This window comes from Crocodylus siamensis, chromosome 7, assembly GCF_052110815.1.
Source record: "Crocodylus siamensis isolate JL-2025a chromosome 7, ASM5211081v1, whole genome shotgun sequence".
Taxonomy (NCBI): Eukaryota; Metazoa; Chordata; order Crocodylia; family Crocodylidae; genus Crocodylus; species Crocodylus siamensis.
In genome coordinates, this window is record NC_143401.1 from 842,321 (window position 1) to 862,564 (window position 20,244).

The 20,244-nt window shown below is 48.9% G+C and overlaps 1 protein-coding gene across 1 annotated transcript; it reads right to left on the reverse strand.

The window, feature by feature from the left end:
* Positions 1-944: 944 nt before the first annotated feature.
* GNL2 (G protein nucleolar 2) lies at positions 945-16,245 on the reverse strand. Its single transcript, XM_090058093.1, has 16 exons — positions 16,092-16,245; positions 15,695-15,779; positions 13,572-13,666; positions 12,288-12,427; positions 9,430-9,614; positions 8,955-9,021; positions 7,641-7,799; positions 6,988-7,101; positions 5,894-6,022; positions 5,489-5,593; positions 4,816-4,974; positions 4,570-4,677; positions 3,248-3,663; positions 2,484-2,566; positions 1,913-2,019; positions 945-1,134 (listed from the first exon to the last, which is right to left on the reverse strand). Exons 1-16 carry the CDS (start codon positions 16,153-16,155, stop codon positions 982-984), a joined length of 2,169 nt encoding a protein of 722 aa, XP_089914219.1. The 5' UTR covers positions 16,156-16,245; the 3' UTR covers positions 945-981.
* Between the last annotated feature and the right edge of the window lie 3,999 nt (positions 16,246-20,244).

Sequence of the window (20,244 nt, forward strand, 5' to 3'; positions counted from 1 at the left end):
ACACATGCTTTTGCTTTTTGCAGTAATGGGAGCTCCTGGCAAGGCAACTTCCCAGGCCAAGATGACCGTTTCATCTCCCATCTAAACTATATGCCATGTCCACTTTTAATGAAGCCTCTGCTCACTGCAACAGCTGAAGGCATGAACAAAACAGTTTTTGGCAGAACAACTAGACCCTAGGCACATCTGTCCTGCCCCTTGTCAAATTCATCTTAAAAAAAAAAACAGACAGACAAGAAAGGCTGTAGCCTGGAAGCACTGTGAATGCCCAACCTACAGTAGGCCTCCCCTTACAGTACTCCTCCCCTCTCCTAGATTTCTTCCAAAGAAATGTTTTGGGCAGTGTCCAACTGTGTGCTCCTTTCACAATCCGGAAAAATGGCCAGGAAAGCAAGCCATGATTAATGAGGTTTGAGACAATTATGTATCCTGAACATGTGGCTAACTAAAGAGCGATGGAAAGACTTAAGCTATATAGCATGAAGTCATCAAATCTAAAAAAAGAGACAAGACTGGAAGGGCCCTCAAAGATCACTTACCCCTGCACTGAAAAAGGAACCACCCTTCCATGAACTGCACACCACACAGGTTTAACCTGTTCTTAAACCTTCTAATGAAGATCCCCCAGCGTCTCCAGGCGCCATGTTTCATTACTTCACTACCCTGGTAGTGCAAATAGCTTAGAAAGTTTTTCCTAAATCAACCCTCTCTTCTCACTCCCAACAGTTTAGGCTGTTACATACACAGGAAGCTGTTTTCCCCCACTCTCTTCTGACTCATCTCCAAATAGGCTCTGGAGGTGTGTACCTGAGCTTTCATGCTAGACTACAACATGGGCTAATGCTGGCAGGGCTCCTCTTAGTCACTGTGACGGACGTGGCTGGCTGGGCTCTGAGGTTGGAAATACATGCTGTACAGAAAGAAAAAGAACTGCATGCTACGGGAACAGGTTTGGGTAAAATTTAATCAAGGCACCAGCTGTTACTGCTTGTGTTTGGGTTTCTTGTGCTTTGCTCTCTGTCCCTCCAAGTTTCTCCTCTTCTTCCGGTTCCGGTTCTTATTTTTCACATTGTGAGTCTCATAGTATCGGACCCCAACTTTTTTGGAGCGCTGCTGTCTCTCCACTCTTCTCCTCTGCAAAGAGGCAAAAGTAGCCATTAGTGAAGCCAACCCCCTTTCCACAGAGTGGACTTGAGAAAGTCCAAACAGCTGGGACCTAGTTCATTTGTTTCATACTGTTCTTAAGGAAAGGACCCCAAATAACTTCACGCTAAGCTTTAATGGCATAAACAAATTTAGCTTTTACATAGTTTTCTTGTAGAGATCAAACAATGCATTGCAAAGGTGGGTAAGTTTTACCACAGAAGGGGAAATGGGGCCCAAGGACCCAGCAGACCAGTGCACCTTCACACACCCAATCTGCAGCAGGAATGGATCCCAGATCATCTGCCCCCTGTTCCATGCGCCCAGTTGACAAGGATGGTTCTGAAGGGACTTGGTTAAATATCTGGATTAGTCCAGAAGGATCCTTTCGGCTTGACTCCGGCACCAAGAGAAAAGCAGTGGAAGTGTACACTGGGGGAAATCAGCACATCCACTGACTCCTCTTTAGTTACTACCAAATTCTTCCCCCAGTTACAAGCAGAACCATCCCTTCAACCCTCTCCCTCCCACAGAGGTCTGCAGGCTCCTTACATATACTGTTAGCAGTCCCCTTGGAGCCTATCACTACTGCTGGGGTCATGTTCCTCTTTCAGCCAGTGGGGATGGATGATGCTGTCTCCACGTGCCCAGAGGTGCTCTGCTCCTTGCACCTACCCTTCAGCCCTTCCCAAAGCTTCTCAGTGGGGGATCTAAAACAAAAGGCAGCCAGGTTTTCTCCCACCCCGTGGCAGGATTATAAGTCACTTACTTCTTTGGATGTTAGCTTCTTGCAGGGCTTTTTAGCCTGGCGGGTGGAGAGGTCCTCTTCCTCCTCCTCCTCTTGTACTTTCCTTTTCTTCCCCTTTTTCATGCACCCTGCAAGCAGCACATTTTACAGTCAGACACGCCCTCCAAATCCAGTCTGCCTGCTGGCTTTGGAGGGGAAAGCATCACCTGGAAACTCAGGAGCATGGCACTATTTTCAGATACTCCCCAGAGGTGGCAGGTGAGGAGCAAGGGCAGAAGACCTTGAATACCAGAAGGGCTGCTTGGCCTGGTCTAGCGTTAAGTCCTACAAGTGCCAAGTGGCCACAACTCCTCTCTAGCCTGGACCGCCACAGGGCTCACGCTGTGACTTGGCCCCTACTTGAATGGCCACAGGGGACAACACTTTACACCCAAGATAAACCACTAGCAGCTCTGAAGCAAAACTTAGTTGCAGCTCCCAAGGCAGCCTCTGAGTCAGATTAGCTCACCAGAAGGCTTTAGGTAGCTTTTAGGGGAAGAAGAAATTGACCCCGGAGATTAAAAACAGCTTCTCTGCTCGCTCCGTGCATTACCTTTATCTCGTACTTCTTCTTTGGATTCCTCAGACTTCTGCTCAGATTTCGCAAATACTTGTTCGCTCAGTCCTTTGGGGATTCTACAAGCAACAACACAGACAGTGAGGGAGTGTTGCGGGACTGTGAGACTGTTCCCAGCACAACAGTACCTCTTTCCCACACACTTCACCTGCTCACAAACAGCATGCAGCACAAAAACCAGCAAGAGCTCTGAGAAGTGCTAAATCCCCCACAGAGCCTAGCATCAAACACACCAGTAATGCTGTGAGCATCAAGGAAACCTGAGATCAAATTCTGCCTTTATGGCACAGAAATGTACAATCACACCTCATCCCCACCCTCTTCACCCTGTACAGACCTGGGGGGCATGTGCCTAGAACAAGCCATGCTAACACCGGGCCTGTGCTACCCACTGCCAGAACTCAGACATAGGCAAACCCTGGTGACAACAGTCTGGGACTCTTGGTTTCCTGCAGATCCAGGAAGAGCTCATTCAGGAGTCAGGGTTACTACTCAGGCCAGTTACAGAGTGAGAACTCACAACGTCCAAGGAGCAGACTCCCAGATGGGTCTGAATATCAAAGGTTTCTAAGAGGCTCCTTTGAAACTCCACTGTGAGTGCATTTGTGACAGCAGGTCATTCAATTGCTAAGGATGTTCTGGCCCAGCAATGGAAGCCAACATGAATCGCAGAAGGAGGCAGCAGAACTGGTCTTTTCCCCAGCGCAGCTCCTTACTCTCAAGTGAGCAGAATCCAGTACCTTACTGCTGAGAACCGCTTGGCTTTGGCCTTGTCCAGAAATTTTTTGTATTTCGCAATCTTCTCCTCTAAAGCCTTAACAACAGCCTTGGAGCTGCCCCCGGCACTTTCTTGGGGGGAGTTTGACTCCTCAGCCAAGTCTTGGGGCTTCTCCTCCTCCCCTTCTGCAGAAGAATCACAGTCTGTCTCATCGATGTCCGACACATCAACAGGGACCAGGTCTTCTCTGGAGAACTGCGGAGCCACGTTGATCTTCCCAAAGTTTTGCTGAACCTGCGACACAAGCTGCTTCATCTTTGTGTTCATGCTGCTCTCCCCTCCCGCTGCCGACTCCACATCCAGCGCTGCAGGCACAGTGCTCTCCTCTCCCTCGTCAGCTTGAGTTGCTGCTGCAGCTCCTTCCAAAGACGTAGGGGGCTAGAAGCAAGAGAAAGAAAAAGAGAGACTTACACCACAGCCCCCTCACCTCCAGGCAAAGCCATGGCAACTTTCCACTTGAGGCACGTACATCTCAGGGGACCCACGGTTTGTCCAGAATCAGTCACTGGACTTGTGTTACAGCTGTTGTCTCCAGAGACAGAGAGGAGCAGGAGGCTGCCTCAGAACTGCTTAGCACCTGCAGATGCCACTTTGTGCAGTCAGGACACACTCTAGTCTTCAGCTAATGCAGCAATTCACATTTACCTGCACATCTTAAAAGCTGGCAGCACCAGCAGGGCACACACAGCCCAGGGGTTTCCCTATGAGGAGTAACAGGAACCACACACACGCACACCATCTCTGCAGGGTTTGTCCAGCACCTGCAAACTTGCAGCAATACGAGTGTGATCTTAATGCAATGTCAGAATTACCAAAGCAGGCGATTCACACTCCGCTTACTGAGCTGCACCTCAAGCCACAAGGAACAAGACCTAATAGGCTAAAAAGACGGGAGTATGTCACTGCTGTGCAACTGAGTCTCCTGATAGCAACGTGCCTACCTCTCTCTGGAAAAGCAAATTTGTTTGCCACCCAGATCAAAGCACAGTGAATGCAGCTGTGACATACTATGACAGAAGCTCCTGAAGGCCTGGCAATAAGGAGCAGCTCAGAAAACACCTGTCAGTCAGAGGGGGTATGGCTGAGCTCTGGCTGTACCTCACTGAACCTCACTGTCCTCTACCTCACTGAACTCAAGTGACAGTTGCCTGAGGCACCAGGACAAGAGAGGCAGATGTATGCTGGCAGAGGCTGCTTGGAGCACTGGTCTGACAGCAGCAGTGAGCAGTGCAGGGCTGCTAAAGAACAACGTGACAAGGGAAAGCAGCAAGGTGCTGGTCTCACCTGCGGGCCCGGCTCTGCATTGGGTGGTTTCACAAAGAAAGGTATGCGGCCCCTCTGCCAGTCATTGAGGACCATCTTGCTCACAGTTGGCATGTCTGGCTCTCCACCCTGCAATGACACAACATCGATTGGGATCTCTGCTGAGGCAGACCTCTCCAATTCCCCACAGACAGCAGGCAGATTTGCCTTCCCACCCGCAGGCACACAGAGCCTTGGGAGTGCCGAGGGCTGGACAGCCTGGCTCACTTTTAACAGCTTCCCAGTCCTAAAGGCTAGCTTCTCAAGGAAATCCTCAGTGTCCTTCCAGGAGTCAATCTTGTAGGTCTTGCGGATGTATTCTGGCTTGGCTCTCTCAAGCACTGCACTAATGTGGTCTTCAGGGCTCTTGATTTTTTCAACTTGGACCTAAAAAAGCAAACGGTAAAGAAGTGTTAGTGCCCGGAAACATCCCTGTAGGTCCTCGTGCCAACGGACAAGAACAGCTGCGACCCAGTCCCAAACTCAACCCCTCTTGCTGCTCCTTCCTCTGGTAACTCTTTTAGCTTGGCTTTAAAAAGGGGAAGGCAGCACTTTACCAAGGAAGAGAACAGATGTTCCAGCATCCCAAGGCTCCAGGGAGCCTAAGGAAGGGGCTGCATTCCCCACTCCCCTCCCCAAACACTTCTGCTTTCTACGTGCGATCCTTCCTTCTCTATCCTCACGCTGAGTGAACGCATGTTTGCAGACAGCTCAGACTTCTGTACATCCAAACCACCCCAAGGTTGGACCAGCACACTGACAGATCCTGCCTAGAGTACAGACCCTAGTCATCCTTGCAGGATGGGGGACAGCAGAGGGAAAGGATTGGCATTGGTATTGACAAGCCTCCTGGAGCTTATACAACCCAGCTCCCAGCATGCTCTGCTCTGTGGGCACTCACCACTCCCTTCAGCACAATGTCAGTTTCTGTGTCTCCTGATGGATAAACCACACCGGGGCAGTCGATGAGAAATATCCGCCGCATCAAGGTGATGTACTGCCACACCTGAAAGAAACCAGCCCCTCCTGGGTCACCTTCCTCTACCAGCTGCCCTGCACAGCTCTTCCACAGTGGATACAGCTGATGGGAATCTACGAGAACAGGTCTTGGCATTCCCTTGGCTAGCACCACATTACTGCTCCTAGCCATACTGCTTTGGGACATTTTGGTTTTTTTTAAATCATCCCTGAAAAAAAGCCTCATCAATCCAGGCTCTTGGGCTGCATGGACTTCACGACATGGTTCTGAATGAACCCAGCTCCTGTGGTTCACTCCCAGGATTACACTGCAACCAAGCAGACCTACCTTTGTTTCACCTGCAATGGGGGCCACGTTGCAGACCTTCTTAGACCGTAACGTATTAATCACCGAGCTCTTGCCAACGTTTGGATAGCCAATGAAGCCCACGCTGATCTGCTTCTTGTCCGTGTGCAACTGTTCAGAAATGACACACCATTATAATTGCTGGGTAGAAAGAAGCTATTAAAATTTGGAACTTTTAGTCCCTTCTTTGTAACACAAAGCAAATGCATGTCTAAAGTAGGTCAGATGGTAAGAGATAGTTCTCTTGAATAAAAGAAGCCTAAGTATGCAGCAACAGGCCTTCAATGAATTATCCATGTTGGAAAGTCTTGCTTTTGCCTTTGTTTGAGGCAGAAGTGAGTCACTTGGATATTCAGTTGTTGTGACATTACTTGTGGATGCTTTAAATTAAAAGGCATTTGGTTTGAGAAACCCAGCAAATATGCACAGATTTCGTGGGCAAGATAAAGACACAGATGTTGCCTAAAGAGGAAAAAAGTCCGTCATCTACCCAGGGAAAGTGCCCTCGATTTGATAGGGGTGTACGTTGTAGCCGTGTTGGTCTAAGGATATAGGCAGGCAAGTTTCTTTGGGTAAATCCGATATCTTTTATTAGTCCAACTCAAATATTTATTTGAGTTGTTCTAATAAAAGATATCGGATTTACCCAAAGAACTTTGTCTGCCTTGATTTGATAGGTCTCTCTTGGAAAGACAAAGAGTCTTCCGCAAACGGTATTACAAGGGGACAGTGCCAATCTTCAGGACACGAACTCCCGGGCTGCGCATTCCTCCCTTCCACGTGTTCAAGCGTTACCGATACCAGGAATGGGAGGCCAAAGAGAATCAACAGCCTCAGATAGGAGGGATGTAGAACAGATGACACCCATCACAAAATGGCTCTGTGTTTCTGCGCAGAGCTTCGTACACATGTCAACAGCTCCTGACAGAAGGGTCCCAAGGTTTCCAATCACTCCCAGCAACAGAGGCTTTTCATAGTCAACCACTAACACGGCACCAACTAGGAACAGAGAGAGATGCCTGGCTTTGGGATAGAGACTTAAGGAAGAAAAAACCAAACAAACGTGTGTGCAGTACCTTTCCAAACTGTCTCAAGAGCTGTATGAAGTCTCCTTTGCCAAAGGAGTTTGTGAGACTGGCGTGGAAGGCGAGTGTCGGATACTCCTGGGACAGGACAGCAACCCAGCGTTTCTGCAGAGGAAGCACACTGCTAAGCGAGACGTCTATGCAACAGACCCCAGCCACATAGCACGCCTACTTACAGCAGAACACAGCTTCTTGGCTTGCTGCAAGGGACTGGGTTTCAAACCCAACTGTCTAAAGAAAGTGCTAATTAAGTGCTTTGAACGATTAAAGTTCCGCCTATTGTTTTAGGAGATGAACAATTTTCCAAAAATGCTCTCATGGCAGCTAAACCCAAATTAGCTTAATGATATAAAACAGACCAGCTGTGGCGGATGTGCAACTGAAGAGGACTAACATTTAGCGCACCAGAGACAGCAGCTGAACTGCGAGATCCAGCCAGAGGAAGCAGAATTTATGGCTGGCAACTGCTGCTCCACTGAGCCAATCTTGGCCATGTTTCCCATCTAGCTGCTAATTCAGTGGCAAGCTGTCAGGGGAGGAGGTCCCACTGACCCAATTACACTTTGCCCTCTGCCAGCAGCATGGGCACTGGCACAGCACTAATGTAGAGGTGACAAAAAGAACCACCCCAGGGCTGTACTTACAGTGGCCCAAGTGGGGACAAGGTCACATTTGTTCAAGACAAAAATGAGGTGTTTCCAGGGCTTCTCCTTTTTAAGGTAAGATTCTACATGCGGAGAGCGGGTCCCCAAGGGATCTCTGGCATCGAGGACTTGCACAACCACATCTGACGAATCGATCACCTGAAAACCCACAGAGAGATGGTTGTGCCTTCAGGCAGAAAGCAACACCACTTTTGAAGAGACATGCTCAAGCTAAAAGCCTTTCCCACCAGGAATCCAAGCACAGTCTCTAAGATTATTCAAACTCAGACTAACACCACAGGCATTTAACTTTTCCACTGAACCAGCCTGGACAGCAAAATGACAGCAGACAAACATTGACGATGCTCCCATACAGAAACACTGCAGAGAAAGAAAGCTTCCATTTAACACAATCAGGGATTTTCCACAGCATGCTTTCCAATTATTCAAATTCATTTTGTATTTGCAAAACTTTGAACCTATATTTTCAGTCTCTCCTGCCTGATCATGTTTCTTCAAGACATCGCTTTTCCCATACCCTGTCCAGTTGGGAAGTGCCCTTTCCACAGCAAGTCACTGCTACCGTTTTACAGAGAATCACAGAGTGAAGGTATTCCCTAGACCTTCAGTAATGTGTGCACAAGTGGAAACCTGCTGTCAGTCCACTGGGCATCTACAGCAGGGAGCAGTCTTCATTGGCTCAATTCAGGCAAAGTGAGTGTTTCACAGCTATTTCTTGCCTTTTGGGCACTCATTTTTGGAAGGCAGTTCAGAACTGAGTTTGCTTTAAAGACCCAGGAATGCTGAGGACAGTAAGCAGAGAGGAGCCATAAGCTGCACTCAGAAATTTGGGCCAAGAAGCAGGTAAGCAACTTCTCTGGCCTATCTCTGGGACTGGAGATCAAGAGTCTGGGTCCACCAGTACCATTCTTGGGAGAGGGAGGGTCTCTATTCTTTTCCTGCTCTTCTTCTTCCATGGTCCAGGTGCATGGTTGCACCACACCCACCATTTTGAGTCAGACTCTTGAAACAGGCTGACAAGGAAGGAGGCAGGAAAGCTTTAAACCTGGCCTACATGCTTCCCAGGGAGACACCACCTGTTAGATGGCCCCAGCCAGCCTGGACTGTGGAAATGCAAGGGCACTGGAGGCTGGTTTTCTTTACAGGCTGGGGCTGACCACACAAAGCATAGCTGCTTTGTGGACCCACCCATCTGTGCAAGGCTTCTGTGCTGCATCCTCCAAGTGAAAGGGAGCGCAATCCTTGGAAGCTGCATACGCACCACCTTTGCACTCTGTAAGGGGCACCAATTACCTTGTAGAGCTCTCCCCAGATTCTTTTGGACTGGCCCTTCTTGTAGATCTCTTCTTGGGCTTCATCCCTAGAAGCACATCAAAGACTTCAGCAGAGGAAATGCCAGGATGCCACATTCTCTGAAGCCCTCTGCAGGCACAGGAGCAGAGGCCAAAATGACAGACAGGATGCACCATGGTATGTGCTTGTACCTGGGCACTGGCCAATGCCCCAGCTACAGTTATCCAGCAGTGGTGTCCAACCTCCATAGAACATGAAAGCAACCCCTAGACCGAATATGCAGGCAAAGATGAGCCAGCATTCAAAATCCAAGTCTCATACTAAGCTCTGTGCAACTCGTCTCACTCCTTTTGTTCCCTATGTCTATAGAGTGCCCAAATGGGCAGTATTAGCAGCATGCTGCACTGCTCAAAGGGTGAACTACAGCATGCACCACTTTTCAGAAATGTAAATGCTAACTTGCTTCAGCTTTTACCTCACTCCAGTGTCTTCTGTCACCAGGTCTCGGTCCTTGCCCTGGATGTAGGTCCCAGCAGAGGCCTCAGCGGTCTCCAGCAGAGACTGCACATCACCTGCAGAGAGGTTTGGTTTCTTCCTCTGCGATTTGGGGCCAAACGTCGTTTCAAAAGTTTCTGTGTCAAGGATGTGAACTTTGGAATTCTGTGGGTAGGCAGGTTGGGAGAAAGAAAAAAAACATGTAACATCCCTATGGCTCCAGACATACGGCACACAAGGTCAGGGCTGGTTCCAAAGAGCCTGCAACAAGAACTGTATGCAACTTCCTAACAAGTCATGAGGTTTCTTACGTTCCTTTAAGAAATACAAAAGTGTTTGTTTAATAAAAGGCAAAGCAAACACACATGGTGCTGTACTTGCCAAACAAATGGCACTTCCTTTCTTTTATCAGACGTAGTCAGATATCGTTAAGGCTACAATGATGAACATTAACTCTTATCATTTATTATTTTTCAAACAAGGGCACAGATCTTGCCAAATTCACAGATTTTTGTCAAGGATAATTATACTCAACAGGGTATATTTTAAGACTAGCTGCAAATGCTAATGTTTTCTTGGAAGGACATCTATTCCATGGCTAAAAAGTATCGCTAACATAGTAATGTGCTTTTTAGCTTCAAATAACATTTTCCTTAATTTAGGTAACATTTTTATTAGTTGCACATGGAAAGTCTTCATATGAAAACATCTAACACGTGTCCAAAAGAACAGTGTAGATGCGATAAAAGGAACCTGATGCTAACTAAAACTCGATGTGCTGGAGAATAGGATTATATGGCCAGGAATTTTTGACTCAGGATAAAAGCACATATTTGAGTTAGGATTTATCACGCAAGAGGATGTTAGCAAGGCAAAACTAGCATCCTCAAGAAACCAGCACCAGTTTGTCACTAGTGCCATCAGAAGCACCAAGATGTATGATGGCTAAATGTCAGGATAGGACCACAATGATAACTTATCTTAAAATGCTTTAAAGCAAATTTCCTGCCAAAAGAGATTAAGCCTAATGAATACAGACCTCCAAGGCTGCAGGAGCAAATACACTTGTTTCTTTATGGTCATATGCAACATAAGTGTTTCTGGAAAACATTCAAATGGTGTTACACACTCCTAGCAAAGTCAGCTGAGTTCCCAGAACAGCAGCACTGATGACTACAAAGTGCTTGTACAAGCAAAAACTTTCATCAGCAGCTTGCTGTAAGCCCAGGGTCAGTCACTCTCACCAAGCGCCTCAGAGAAGACTGAGAAGACCATCTCCTAAAGCCATCTCAGTCTGTCACTAGGCAATGAGCATGCTTATTTTGCTGCAGGTAGAGGCAGAGCCAAGAATCTTTCTGTCTGTGGGTCTGGGTCAGCATCTCTTCCCCAAGCACCAAGATGCAGTGTCTGTGACACGGATGCTGTCAGGAGCTCCTCTGCAGTATAGTCCACTTTTTGTGATCCCTTTTATTGGATCAACTTTTCATGTCTGGGAAAAGACCCAAAGAAGGGCATGTTGTATCCGTCACCTCTCCTATCTACATCGTCCATTAAAGAGATCACAAAAAACCTCTGCCTCTTGTACACTTCCTGGACTATCACACTACACAGCACTCCAACCCTACTACTATGCTACTAAGGGTGAGGGCTCATACATTTGGAATATCTCAAGAAGAACAGGTGCAAAAGGGCAGCAGCTGTTATGTTCTAAACCTTCCTGGTGGGCAAACAAGGAATAACACAGATGTGGCAAAACTGCTCCAGCTTTTAACACTGCTTCATCCAGAGATAACACTGGAACAGTTTCACTACGTCTCCATTATTTGTGGTAACCACTAGAACATAACAGTTGCTGCTGTCCTGGCTGGTCCCCTTTAGAAATGGCTCCAAACAGATGTGTGTCCACACCCTAAGCCTCAGACCATTCCCCGAGTTCAGATATAAGAGCAAGGCTAACTGGCAGCCATCTCTGAAGAGGTATGATACCCTAATGTAGGTGGGGGCACTTTCCCAGCACATGCCTCCCACAGACTCTCTACCGGCTAGGCAGTAAGCTCTGCACAGCTCCAGAAAGAGCTGGATTTTGGAAAAGCAGGCTGGTCAGGCATATTTTCTTCAGGCAAGCAGTTAGGACTTGATCCCAAGCAGGCAGGAGATGGCAGTGCTAGTGCAGTTACACCTACACACCTGGGGCCAGGAACAACTGACTTCCCAGAGAGATGTGACCACCTACAGTCCAGCCCCTAAAAAACCCCTGATCATTGGACAAAGGGGCTTTCATCATGGCAAAATATCATGGTCAGAAGTGAATTTCATTAGGCCACAGGAGTTGGACTCTCCCAGAGACCTTTGCAAAAGGGAAGCTGGGAGATCTTTACCTACCAAAAATACAGAGGGCCTTCCTTTCAAATCTCATCTGAGAGATAGCGTGTCTAAGCAGCACTGCACACTGTCCCCAGGCTAAGATGTCAGCTCAGCACCAAGCCAACCAGAAAAGTGGCCTGGACAGTCAGCCGCTGATGCTTTCTGCAGTACCACAGGCTTTCTGCTCAAAGTGACATGCTGCTCAGTTTGCAAGACCTAAGCTCAAAGATAGAAAGTTGCAAGGGAGCCTCAGACCCTTTTTTGGGGTCCCACCAGTCCTTGCACCGCAGAGAAGACAGTGATACACTCTGGTGATGAGCAGAGACTCTAGGACAGTCTATACCCAGCAATGCATATCAAGGAACAGCAGAGCCACCTGCATAGATGAAATGCAACCACCTCAAAATAAACCTAGCAAAGCTCTGAACAGGAGCCTTGACAGGCCTCTGGTCTGGAGCAAGGAACGATACTCACATGAGGTCTAATTCGATCGTGGAAAAGGGACATGGGCAGTTTGCTCTGCTTCATGACCACTCTATATGGGTCCTTCATAACCGTCTCCATTTCCTCTTGGAACTTCTGAAGGGACGACTGCTTGATCACACGAGTGTTCCCTGTGGGAAAAGCAGGCAATGCATTTCCCACATTTATCAGCGTCACTGATCAGCAATGCACTGTCTGAGCAAGCAGCTGTACTGAAGCTCTGCCTGGAACCAACAACTGGGGCAAAGCAAGGTGATTTCACCAGGCTGACACATGGTGAGATACCCACTCTTTTCCTTCCCATTGCTCAAAAAGGCTTTTAAAAAGCACAACTCTAGGAACAATATAGCCCAGGCAAACCCATACTGAGAGCATACTCTTGTGTTACTGAGAGTGGAAGGGAGACCTGAAATCAAACCCCAGATGCTAAAGACAGAAAGAGGAACAAGCTCTCTATCGTGTCAGCTTTGGCAGGGTCCATTGCAAGGAAGTGCTGAACAACACTTGGACCCAGATTCTCCACCACGCCTGCCTGAGGAGATGCTTGGTATGAAATACCTTGGAAACAGAGCCTACGCGAATCCACTACACTTTTATATTCTGCATTTCAATCAAGTGCACATGACCCCTCCAGAAATATGTGAAGCCATGACCCCGGGAGGTTTCCACAGAGGAGCTCTCTCAGTTGGTCACATTGCCTGGGGCAATTCCCAGAACATCAGGGAATCCCAGCCATCAGGCAGAATGCCATATTCCCCTGGTGCAAACACAGCTTGTATGCGAGGGAAACCATGAAAAATGGCACAGCAAAATAAGCCCAGTGCTATCCAGAGTGCAGCGTGAGGCCTGAGGACCAGACGTCTAAAGTAGGCCCATCACAGCTACAATGCTGCATCCCTGCTATGATAGGCCCACAATTACCATTAAAAATCCAACTAGGTACATGAACAGCTTTAAAAAAAATGGGCCCTAACACCTACCACTGGCTTCTTCCACTAGTTTTTCCACAAGTATCCATTAGAAATCAGAACACAGTAAAAAGAACAATAAAAGGGGCTGTATTCCCATAAAACCCAGGGTATTCACTCTATGAAAATTAGGCCCGCTTAAGGAGTTGCAAATGAGGCTTTCTAGCTCACTAGTCACTTTAAGAAGCCTTGCCAAACTCATCTTGCGTCCCACAGAACAGGAACTGTGCGCACCACCCCCTTCAGAGCACCCAAAACCCCCTTCCCCTGCAAGCTCATTGAGGGGGGAACACAGAAAAACTCTCACCAAACCATTTAATATTTGGCTCCACTCTTGCTACTGTGCCTGGTGCCACTGTGGACTGGTACTGCAGAGGCTTGATCACTTTGCCACGCTTGTTCCTAAGTGCAACAAATGATAACATATGTAAGTATCCCGAAGCAGCACACAACCACCTAGCAAGGGGGAGAATCTTTTTTCACAAGATCACAGCTCAGCCTTTCCAACGCACTAGATATTCAGCGTTCGCCTGGACCTTGCATTCAGACGGCCGATGTTGTGTGTTTGGACACCAGACCAGACACTTGAAACAGTGGGGAATTAGTGTGTGCTGGCAGACTTCACCCATGCTGGAACGTGGCCAAACTGCCAAGGCTACCCTTGCAAAGGGTGCCCAGGTGACTATGTGAATAAGGGCTCACCAAAAAACAACCAGGCATGGCCCTGCCTTTCCTAGAGGTAAAGCTCCTCACCCCGAGTGACATGACCTCAGGTAATCACACTGACTGCAAGAAACATCTGGATGGAGGCAGCATCTGGGCACAAGGAATGAGCACAAAGACATGTGGGTCTGCAGCCAGCCTTTCCTCCTCCATCAACTGATCACCCTACGTGCACACTGAAAGCAATAAAACCCCCTGGGCTCACTGCGAGATGAGGGGGCATCCCAGTCACCCACACAGCAGACAACAATGTGACTGACTGGAGCCCAACACTTTTCCACGGACTGTGCCAAGCAGGGGAGGGAGGGAGGCCTCTGAAAAACACCTTGCTAAGAGTTTTCATATTTTTGACTTGGTCCATTTTCACAAAGATGTTATTAAAAAACCCACTGTGGCTTCTAGTCAACACTTGCTGACAGCCATATAAAGGCACCTCTCGAGCGGTGAATGGAAGGAATGCTTCCAGACCAAAGGGAAACCAGCATTCCAGCTTTCCAAAATACCACTGCAGCAGACAGGTGACATCCACAGCTGGTTTCAACAAACCATATGAAGCTTCTTACAGCTTGCAGCAGTGGTGCTCAACAGACCAGCTTCACAAGGACTCTTTCCCTCTTCCAACTATAAAAAGAATTAAAATTGCAGTAAAGTGGGTGAGAAATAAGATCTTGCAGGAAAATGCCATGGTCCCTTCTCAGCAGTTGACATTAAACTTCCATCAGCTGCATCAATAGCAAGCCACCAGCCCAGAAGTTTTGAACGTTAGGCTTTTACGCTCCTCCCTCAAATCCTCTCTGAGTTAAGACTTGGCGTAAGAAAAGTGTGGTTTGAATAAAAGTAAAAATCCCTAGCATCTTCCATCAAAACAAAATGAAACCTGGCAAATTCTGAAATACCTAATTTGAACCAGCATCCCAAGAAAGCTAAGGGCACCTCCAACACAGCAGATGCACACGTTCGTGGGGTGGTAGGCAGAGCCCTCCAAACAGACAGAAGCAGTGCTTAACACTCAAAGGGACACTGTGCAATAACAACCCTCCAGACATCTTTCAGACACCAGATGCTGCAGTTAAAAATGAAGGTGTGAAGCGTACCCTTGCTTTCCTGACCCTCAACCAAGATCAAATCAGCTACTCTCTCCCTTAGACTCACAGGCCCATGCCTCTGGCCTTCTGCTGTGGGCAGAACTGAAAGGAAAGCCTCAAAGCAGAGTGGCTAATACAGACTATGGGCTCCCTCCCACAGCAAGGGGCTTGTGTCAGCAAACCAAACACCATTTGGTTCCATCTTGCAGAGGAGACTGGACCTAACATGTCCCACCGGCCACATTACACGTGTGACTAGATCAGGCCTATGGCACTGTGAACAGGCTGGCTGGAGTGACACGTTAGCAGCGTGCGTGCAGGAAGGGAAATCACTGCAGGTTTGGTGTGAACTTTCTTTGGTTTATAAATATGAAGCAGAGACACAGGAAGCCCTGCCCCGCACGCACCGAAAATGGGAGCATGCCCACCGGGCATGCAGGACACAAACGGTGTGGGAGCAAGTGAGACCCTCAACACGAGGCTCCCGAGGCGGTGGAAGGGGAGCTCTCAGGGCCCGCGCACGTCCCAGCCACCCCAGCCGCAGGAAGGGCAGGCACCAGGGGACTGCATCTGCCCCAGCCCCAGCGCATGGGTAGGGCCCGGTGGGGGCTGCGGATCTCACCTGCGTTCTTTCTGCCGGTACATGTTCAGGCGCCGGATGGTTGCCCGGTCCCGCATGTTGGTGCCGCCAGCACCCTGCACCCGGTCTGTGGGGAGACGGAGGGTCAGCACCGCCGGGCACCCCGGGACCACCTCGGGGCAGGGGCAACCTCCCCTCGCCCAGGAACAATGGCACACCCCAAAGCAGGAGAGCACCCCCCAACCCCAGCAATGGCACAACCCAGGACCAGAACACCCCCCCCAACAGCCCAAAGCCAAGCGACCCCCCCCCAGCAGTGGTACAGCCCAGGAGCAGGAGACCCCCCAACAACAGCGGCACAGTCCAAGGGCAAGAGAAACCCCCCGGCACAGCCCAGAGCCGGAAGACGTGGGGCAGAGCGCGGGGCTGCCGGCCGTACCGGGGTTGGTGCTGGCGCGGGACGGGTTGAGGCTGGCGCGGCCCTTGTAGCGCGGCTTCACCATGCTGAGGCCGGGTGGGGGGAGCTGCTCCCGGGAACAGCGGCTCCGCGGCTCCACGCGCTGAGAAAAACCCGGACGTGCCTGCCGCAGCACTTCCGGTGCCAAAGGGCACACGAGGGGTCCGTACTTCCGGCCGCTCAGCGGGCTTCCGGGTGCTGTTGCCACCCCGGTTGCCTTGACAACTGACCCTTCGTGCTCCCCCCACCACACGTGTGGCAAGCCTGTGGGCCCTTGACCTCACCCCTGTAATGACCTCCCAGGGTCATGACATCACATCATGACATAACCGCAACCCAGCCTGATACTGGATCACGATATTGCCAGGGTGACATCACGCACAGGTCCTGAGGTGTGGCTCGTGACATCACGGAGCGACCTCATCCTGCGGCGCACACCAGCCTGCCCTGGGGCAGCTGGGCCAGGATGGCGGAGGCCCAGGAGGGCGCTGGGGCCAGGCTGTGCTGGGTGCGCCTCCCATGTGGTCCTCGGGCAGCCCGAGCCACTGCCTCACTGCTCTGCGTTGGCCCTGAGTGCCGATGGTGCCACGTGAAGCTGCCCATCATGCTCCTCGCGGTGGGGGCAGACCTGCTCCACCTCTTCGTGGCAGCTTCTGCAGCATTTAAACACCAGGACCATGTCCCACCACCCCCTCATCTCCTTCCTGCATGCCAGACGCACCCAGATGTCTCCAGCAGCTGCTCCCAGCATCCATCGTTCTCCTCTGCAGCCTCACCATGTCCCTCCGCACATGGAGCCCAGACGTGCGCATGGTGCTCTGCATGAGACCTGCCTGGTGCTATCCCCTCCTGTGTCTTACACCTCCTATTCCTGTTGATGTAGCTCAAGATTATGCCAGCTTTTCTCTATGACTGCATGTCACCAAGTGACACCATTCAAGGGTGCCCCCATGATCACACGGGGCTGAGCAACTCGGACAAAGAGCCAGACACTGGTGGGGTTTGCCCAGTAAGGGCAGGAACAGGTCCGTACTTACCTTCAGGTGCAGAGCTGGCGAAGATGGAACAGCATGCAGCACTGACACTGTGGTTTATAAGTACTTACCAGCTGCAGCTGAAGAGGGGAATGGGTGATGATGGCAGGATCCTGTGCCCATCACTAACGTTAAAAAAACCTGGGAAGTCGGTGAGAAAAGATGAAGCTGGCTGCCCACATGCACCAGTCACTCCCAGCCATACCAGGGCAAACAACCAGTATGCCCAACTGGAGACCTGCAGGGGTCTCTAGCTTTCAGTCAGGGCAGGGCCACAGCGCCATGAGACAAGCAGAGCCATACGTTCCCTGCTGCCCACGGACAGTGTCTTGGACGACGCATCAAAAGGCACCTTCAGAACAAGGAGCATCAGGTGAAGACTTCCCAAGAGTGAGTTATAGAATTAGGGCCTTAGACCCAGGTGAGGGCCAACCCCATTGTAATTTAACTGGAGAAATGTTATTGATGAAGGGGTCGGATTTCCCAAGTGCTGGGCACGCTTAAGGCAGGATTAATCTTCATATTTTGAAGGTGGTAAAGATTGATGCGAGCAAGAATTGATTAGATGAGTTAATCAGCATTTAAGTTCAAGAATTCATGAGTTATTCCAGGTATTTTGATGAATTGATACGTCTTGGATTTTCGGAACCATGCATGAATTTTGTGACTGTTGGGCGAGTATCTGGTTATGATATAGATGGACGGGTCTAAGTAGCAAAACCCTGCTAAGGATAGAGAATCAAGTTATAAAGGACAAGCTCCCACCTCAAAGGAGGAGTGAACAAAATGCTAAGAAAGTCCTAGCCAGTGCTTCCTGCAAATTTAGGCACCTGGAACCAGCACAACCCAGTTGGCAAGTGGATGGGGTGTAGGGGAGGCGGAGTCCCAAGAAAACACAATTAGTAGGGAGCTGCTTGCGGTCGTCTTCACCATCATTGGAACCTCTCTTTCCTTTATTCTTCCCTGAGATCAAGACATGGCGGGTAAGTTAAGGGAGATTTCCCATAAGCATGTGGCCCAGAGTACCCAGGATCAAATAGTAGAAGACGGACAGGTTTAACAACCCGGTCTGGGGCAAGACATTGCCTGTTCTGGTCCCAGCAGGAACACTGTGTCACACTGCTGTCTCATTCAGCCTCTCCTCTACCAACCCCCCCCCAGACCTCTCTCAGCAACGCTGCTACCCAGCCACTTCTCTCTCATTTTGTATTTGATTATCTTTCCCTACTAGGGTTGTCAACTCTGTTTGAATCTATTCTGGGAGGTTTCATTACATGGTGTAATTATATTAAATAAAGTGCGTAGACTTTATGTCACAAAGGCAAATGCACATGACCATTACATTTTAAAACCCACTGGACTACTGTATAAATCAGATTCAACATTTAATATTTATTTTAATGAATGCCCTATCATTTATCTCCCAGATGATTTTCATCAGCCTCCTGGAGATTTATATCTAATTCCTGGAGACCCAATCCTGAAGGGTTAGCCACCCTATTCCTTAGGGGTAGCACCTCACATTTGTCTGCATTGAATTTTATTCTGTTGTCTAAATAAACACTCTCTCCAACCTACCAAAATCCTTTTGATAAATAAGCAGCTCTCTCCAACCTACCAAGATCCTTTTCAATTCTATCCTCCAGAGTCTTTGCAATCCTTTCCAGTTTCATGTCATCGGCAAACCTGACCAGCACATGGAATCACCATGTGCTGTATTGCATGGTTAGGTCTGTGCCAGAGAATGACAAAGCCAGCATGTCTTTCTGCACAGGGTTTATTGCCTTTCACTGGCACAGAGAATGTAGTGATGATATAAAAATGATGTTTATTCACAGAAGTCAGAACAAGTTGTTGCTTGGGTTAGGAAGGCATGCGTGAGGTCATTATCTTTGAAGCCGTAACAGCTCCATATGAAAACAGTCATGCACCCATCAAAATATTAATGACTTCTGGCTGGCAAAAGACTGAAAGTTTGCCTTTTGCTTCAGGGTTAACAAGCTCTCTGGGGCAATAGTGAATTGCAGAAAAACAAAGGGGTTCAAACAGTGCCTAAAGCTGGAGACTGGTAAAAATCAATATAAAAAAAAAGAATTGCAAAACTTCCTAGAAACTTCTTTGAACAAAGGAGAGTTTGATTTCATCTGAGGCTGTTGTGAATTCCAGACTGATCTTTTCATTTTTCCAAATGATAGGGTGTGTGGTTTCCTTCCAAACTCCAGGATGCTTGCTGGATTGATTATGCTTGCTTTCTAGCCATTTTTAGTTCTGAAAATCTGTCCCTTTACTCTTGCTTTCTCCAAAGTAGTTACCTAACACCCATTAAACCACACAAAATCACTGGCAGCCAATCAGATCATTACATACCTGACTGTTAATTATTGGTTTACAAACAAATGCTTCCCTCAGTATTTTCTGACCAGCTCTTGTATCAGGAAATTGTTTCCTGGATGGCCACAGCGAAATAACCCACCTATTGTTCAACCAAGTTAACTGAAAAAGTTTCAAAATGACAGTCACAGGGAGAGTCCCGGGGAGCGTGTCCTGTCCCATCCCTTGGCTCCCAGGTGGTTGCCCGGATTTTAGTTTCACTTCCTTGGTACAGCTGTGTGGTGTCCCAGAGGTGGAGGCACCTCAAAGGAAGAAGTATATGTTGTCAGATGGAATCTCTTAGAAAATACTCAGATAATTTTCTGTCTGCTGTTCCCATCTGCCCATTTGGAGACCATCAGGATTTTATTGAGTCATGGTGTGTGCCCAGCTCTTGGGCAAACAGTCTCATGGAAAATTGCTTACAGAGTAGAACAGTATTGGTGTGGGGTACTCTGAATGAATGGGAGGGAAAGCCCACCTCCTTCCCCCAAGAGACCCCACTAGAGCCAGACTGAAAACCACCCTTTGGACACCCTCTGGTCCCAAGCATAACCAGTATTTTCCTGGCCTGGGAAGGGAGGGTCCAAGTCACCCAAAGGGGACAGAGGCTGTGTATAGTTTCATAGTTTCTAGGGTCGGAAGGGACCTGAGTAGATCATCTAGTCCGACCCCCCGCCATGGCAGGAAACAATACTGGGGTCAAACGACCCCAGCAAGATGTTCATCCA